This window comes from Triticum aestivum, chromosome 1B (genome assembly GCF_018294505.1).
Source record: "Triticum aestivum cultivar Chinese Spring chromosome 1B, IWGSC CS RefSeq v2.1, whole genome shotgun sequence".
NCBI lineage: Eukaryota > Viridiplantae > Streptophyta > Magnoliopsida > Poales > Poaceae > Triticum > Triticum aestivum.
Window position 1 is genome coordinate 539304440 of NC_057795.1, and position 6031 is coordinate 539310470.

Genomic DNA, 6031 nt, shown 5'->3' on the forward strand with positions numbered 1-6031 from the left:
CCCTGACAACCCATCCCGACCGTCCATCGTCCCCGATCCAACCCTCTACATACCACTGACATCCTCCTTCAAACAATCGCGCCCATAAAATAAGTGAAAATAATACCGCTAAGATAAGGAAAAACAATGAACAAAGCGGCTGAGATGAGACGGGCAGTAAAGCCTCGCGTCACGGTCCACGAAAGTCAGGGCGATTCCTTCCGCCTTCTCCAGTTCTCCACAGCTCCACGCGCCAACACGTCGCGCTCGTATATATACCTACGCCCATTCTCCACTTCGTCTCATCTCCATTCTCCATCGCCGCACTCCATCGGCATCCAATTCATTCAACTCGACTCCATCCGCGTCCAAAGCCTTCACGCATCAGCTGCCTTCTGGTTGCCGCAATGGCCAGCGCGCGCAACGCGGCGCCCGAGCCGTCCTCTTCTTCGTCCTCGCCATACTCCTCGTCGGCGTCCGACGTGGAGATCCTCCGCTCCCTGCGCTGCCTGGCGCGCGACCTGGCCGCCGCCGACCCGCCGGCGCCGTTCCTCAGGGCGGTCTTCGCGTCCGTGTCCCGCCGGGCGCGGCTCCTCGTCGCCGTGTTCGACGACCTGCTGCTGCTGGGAGCGAGCGCCGCCCTGCCGCGGTCCGCCTCGCTGTGCCTCCGCGAGGTGCTGCTTGTGCTGCAGCGGTTCAAGGCCGTCGTGGCCGACTGCTCCGCGCGCAGCCGCATGCGCCTGCTGCTGCAGTCCGACGAGGTCGCCGCGCGCGTGCGCGAGCTGCAGCACGACCTCGCCACGCTGCTCGATATTCTCCCGGTTGGTGAGCTTGGGCTGGCTGACGACGTGGCGGACCTCCTCACGCTCGCCTCCCGCCAGTGCCGCCGCCGCGCGCCCGAGGCCGCGGCCGAGCAGGAGCTCAAGGCCAGCGTGCTGGCGCTCATACAGGAGGTCGAGCGGGAGATCGTGCCTGAGCGGGAGCGCCTGGAGGCCATCCTCGAGGAGGTGGCCATCAACGACCCGGCCAGCTGCAGCCAGGAGATCGAGATCTTGGAGCGGGAGATCGGCGACCGCCTGGCGGAGAGGTGGACTTCGGCGATGATTGCCCTCGTCGGGCTCCTTCGGTACGCCAAGTGCGTCCTCTTCAGCGCTGCCACGCCGCGGCCGCTGGACTCCAAGGTGGACGCCGACGACGATGACGCCGAGCCTCTAGCGCCGCCGCCGGACTTCCGGTGCCCCATCTCTCTCGACCTGATGCGCGACCCGGTTGTGTCCGCTAGTGGCCAGACGTACGACCGCGAATCCATTACGCGGTGGTTCGGTGCCGGCAAGTCGACGTGCCCCAAGACAGGCCAGGTGCTCACTAATCTGGAGCTCGTGCCCAACAAGGCGCTCAAGAACTTGATCTCGCGGTGGTGCCGGGAGAATGGCGTCGCCATGGAAGGCAGCGAGCCTGGCAAGCCCGAGCCGGCGCCACCGGTGGCCGCAAACAAGGCCGCGGTGGAGGCGGCGCGCATGACCGCGTCGTTTCTTGTGAAGAAGCTCTCGGCCTCGTTCTCCCCTAGCTCGGACAACCGCGTGGTTCACGAGATCCGTCTGCTCGCCAAGTCCGGCTCCGAGAGCCGCGCCTTCATCGGGGAGGCCGGCGCAGTCCCGCTCCTCGTGCCACTGCTCAACTCTGAGGACGCCGCGCTGCAGGTCAACGCCGTGACGGCGCTGCTCAACCTCTCCATTCTCGATGCCAACAAGAAGCGCATCATGCACGCCGACGGCGCGGTGGCGGCCCTCTGCCAAGTGATGGGCTCCGGCGCGACCTGGCGGGCGAAGGAGAACGCAGCTGCCACCGTGCTCAGCTTGTCGGCCGTCCATACGTACCGCCGTCGTCTCGGCCGGAACCCACTAGTGATCGAGAAGGTCGTGCTCCTGGTGCGCACGGGCCCCCCGAGCACCAAGAAGGACGCGCTGGCTGCGCTGCTGTGCCTGTCCGCCGAGAGGGAGAACGTGGGCAAGCTGGTGAGCGCAGGCGCCGCGGAGGCGGCACTGTCTGCCATCAGCGAGGAGGAGACCGCGGCGGCGGTGCTGGCGTCGCTGGCCAAGCGCGGGGGAGCGGAGGCGATCGTGAACATCGACGGCGCCGTGGCGAAGCTGGTGGCCGAGATGCGGCGCGGCACGGAGTGGTCGCGGGAGTGCGCGGCGGCGGCGCTGGTGCTGCTGTGCCGGCGCGCGGGGGCCGCGGCGGCGTCGCAGGTGCTGGCGATCAACGGCGTGGAGTGGGCGATCTGGGAGCTGATGGGCAGCGGCTCGGAGCGGGCGCGCCGGAAGGCCGCGTCCCTCGGCAGGACGTGCCGGCGCTGGGCGGCCGCCAACGCGGCGCAGAACGCGGAATTCCCCACCTCCACCGTCTCGCCGGCCACCGTGGCCGCATCGTGAATCATTCTTCGATGACATTGAATTGATCCGTAGGAACAGCTCCAAAACTTAACCAAAAAAAGTACTGTAGAGAATTGTTGTACAAAATTGGTTTGTTGAATGCCTTGTAATTCTAGGCTGTAGTACGATTCTTTAGTCCCCGTGGGTAAACACAAACACAGAGTAATTGAATCAACTGTGCATACAGAACATTCGTTGCTTCTTTCGTTCTTCGTTGTTGTTGTGAAATCTTGTACGTAATACAAAGTGAAAGGAAATAATAGTTGTACAAATTGTGCTCATTCTTCTAGTTTTCTCACCTTGGCAGATTGCAATAATTTTGTAGTTGATGGGCGAGAGCAACTAGCTAGTTGTCGCGGATGCACGGCGCCCGTGATGAGTGGTTGCCGGGGACCGGAAATGGCCAGCCTTTCCCAGCCGTCCGCCCGTCGGCAAGGAGTGCACGGTACCCAGACGAATAAGTCGCGCGGCTGGAAACGCACCACGAGCAGCAGCAAAGCCACCGATCCAGCTAGCCTTCGCCGGCTTTCCGGCAGAAAGGGCGGCGCTTTGGCCGCTGCCAGCCGGTGCGCATCCATCCACGCTATGCTAGCAGTACTCCACTGCTAATCTAACCTACATGATACCCCATTGACAATTTGCTCGGTTCCTTTCTTGTCTCTCAAAGCGAGATGCACTCCAGGGTGTCGTCGCGCTTCACATGGGCTCTTTGCCGAATTTGACCATTGATCTGCCGTTCCTTTAAGCCAAGTACTCCTGGTCGAGAACATGCATGCTTGGTGCTTCAGTGCTTCTTCAGTGGCGGTGCCTATCATCTTTCCATCCCAACCCGTGCGGCCCTCTCCCCTGTCCTAATCAGCCTCACGTTGCTGCCACTGAAATGGCAAAGGCATACGCATCTGCTGCAGGTGGGCGTTGTCTTTCTGCTGCCCACTTCTTCTTCCGTGGCCAGGACTGGTTCTTGCGTGAAATTAAAATGTGCCTGATAGCATTATAAGATGTTATAAACGGAGCTCCTGGAAAGTCAAGGCTGTACCGTTAGTACTATATCGAGCAATTTACGCCCGTCACTTGGGCATAGACCGTAATACCGTATGTTGCCTTGCCTGATTAATCTGGCATGGTTGGCGGGCTTTGCAGCGCCTGCATCCTGTCGACAGGGACATCCTCTGCGATCCGACCTCTGAGCGGGAGGTAGGTAACCGTCGCAGGCTAATGGCGTGGACCGGAGGGCGCACCACATGGGTTTTTGATTGGGATTTGTCACCTCGTGTTGCTTTGATTTGCAAGGGATTGACTAGCTGAGGAAGAAGACGAAGGTAACTTCCTCGCAAAAAAAAAAAAAGGAAGGAAGACAAGAAGGATCTCGTGCAGGAATGGATAGCGATTTTGACTTTGAGCGAATTTTCATACAGTGGTAGTAATATATATGAATCCTATGCAACAACTTAATGTACACTCACGTTTTAAGGGAAAACTTGATGAAAACTCATATCTATACGTGTCAAGAAATTTGGAAAAAACAAACCAGGCACATATAGGATAGAGGATAGGAAGACACATATTCAGGTGAATTTTGCTGAAAATAGGAGTACATGATTAGGTGCGTGCTCGGGATGATCACTAATTGGTTAACTAGCCCTCCAAGCATCAGCAACATGGTTCTAGCCACATGGCTGACATGACATCCTGGTGATGGTGATGTGATAGTTGACTCGCTCCTAATTAAATTTGGTGTAGACAATATAGACCTTGGACCTTGTTAATGTTGCTAAATACTAAAGGCCATGACATGAAGAAAATTGTAAAATTATCCTATTATCTGTACTGTTTACCTGTCGATCCTTTATAGATGACACGAATGATGGCAACCATTACTAGTACCCACTAGTAACATGATTCATAAAATTGAAGCTGTATAGAGCATTAATTCAGTCTGATGTGCAAGTTGATAATAAAAAGAGGGTTCTGATAACGCTCAAATGCGTTGCATACTAGCCATCTGCCCACACACCGTGTGTGGTGTGAGCAGGAGACAACCCACACGGATTGTGTGTGGGCGAACATTAGAATTGCCCACACGTGTGGGCGCAGCTACTTCGTGCCACACGCCCAATAAGTACTACACATCTTCACCCCGCGTGTGTGGCACGAAGCAAATATGCCCACACGTTCTGGCGTAGCTACGTTAGGTACCCGCGAGATGACGATTTAGTTGCCATTCGGGATGGCGGATATAGTTATCTGGGACGGCAAATGTAGTTGTAAAAGCATGTCAACTCTATCTATTTTGGTTAACTATAGTTGTCATGTCTAATTTATGGTAGTTGCCGCGTGTAATCAAACCATAGTTTCGTGTGTGATTAACTACTTGCCACATATGGTCAAACAATAGTTGCCATGTGTGTTTACCTAGTTGCCACGTGTGGTCCAACCATAATTGCCATGTATAGTTAATCACAGTTGTCATGTGTGTTTATCTGGTTGCCACGTACGCGCAATTGCAGTTGCCATCTAGCAACGAATCATAGTTGCCATGTGTGTTTACCTAGTTACGTACGCGTAACTGTAGTTGCCACCCAACAATGTATGAGGGTCGTGTGGGCGAAAAGCAGTTCGCCCACACGCGTGTGGATTAGATGGTGGCTGTGTGGGCAGAAACTAATTCGCCCACACAGCGCACCTGGCAAACCGCGTGTTGCGGGGCGTGTGGGCAAACCCTCCAACGCCCTCACACCAGCCCCATCCTACGTGGCACACAAATTCTACCTTAATGTGTCAAGATTCGTGCAAACTTGACAGGACGGTGATCCACGCATGTGGGCGTTATCATTTGGGTAAAAAGAAGATCTGGAAGATGAAGATACTGCTTAAGAATAAAATCTTCGCATATGCGTTATATGGATACTTCATGTTTTCATTGTATTTCACCTTTTTATATTTTTCATTTGAATGAGAGGATATTGTTGGCTGTGTGTATCTTAGCTATGCCGAGGCTGGATGTAATGCTTAAATATTTTAAGCAATAAAGCGCCTCTTTTCGGAAAAAATGAAGAACCTACTGCCCAATGAATTCTAGGTACATCTTTTTTTTTGCATGGTAGTACGTGTCTTATTTATATCAAAAGGATCATAGTACAAATCACATCCCGACATGACAAAACTGAAAAGACAGCAGATTGCTAGCCTTTGCACACAGGAACACCAGCCAAGAAGTAAAATTATAAACAAGACTGAAGAATCCTCTAAGCTTAACACCACCACTCGTCACCTGCCTCTGGCACCACCATAGCAGCCACCAAAGGAGAACTTGACGAATCAGCTCCACACCCGAGCTCGACGTGGCTCCATCGCTGATATGCAGCTTTGCGGATCTCCAAGGTGGCTCGCCAATAAAGGCAAAACCATTGCCGTTGAATGAATCAGACCGGGGCAACACCCCGGACACGTCATCAAACTCCAGATCTGGCACCCTCGCCCAACTAAGACGTTGGAGGAGGAAACCATATCTGCCTGCCATGAACCATGAACCCAGCACACGATCCACCATCTTCCAGATGCCGCCGATGCAGAGCACAATCTGCATCCGCTCCTGGACTACCTCCCAAGCTCCGCCCCGT

General features: G+C 55.0%; 1 protein-coding gene across 1 annotated transcript; it reads left to right on the forward strand.

Moving 5' to 3' along the window:
- The first annotated feature begins 273 nt into the window (after positions 1-273).
- LOC123136991 (U-box domain-containing protein 16) lies at positions 274-2700 on the forward strand. Its single transcript, XM_044556519.1, has one exon. It carries the CDS (start codon positions 387-389, stop codon positions 2409-2411), a length of 2025 nt encoding a protein of 674 aa, XP_044412454.1. The 5' UTR covers positions 274-386; the 3' UTR covers positions 2412-2700.
- The last annotated feature ends 3331 nt before the right edge of the window (positions 2701-6031 follow it).

Excerpts from the sequence above, each read along its gene's own strand:
- LOC123136991 (XM_044556519.1), top strand. The coding sequence starts at position 387 with ATGGCCAGCGCGCGCAACGCGGCGCCCGAGCCGTCCTCTTCTTCGTCC.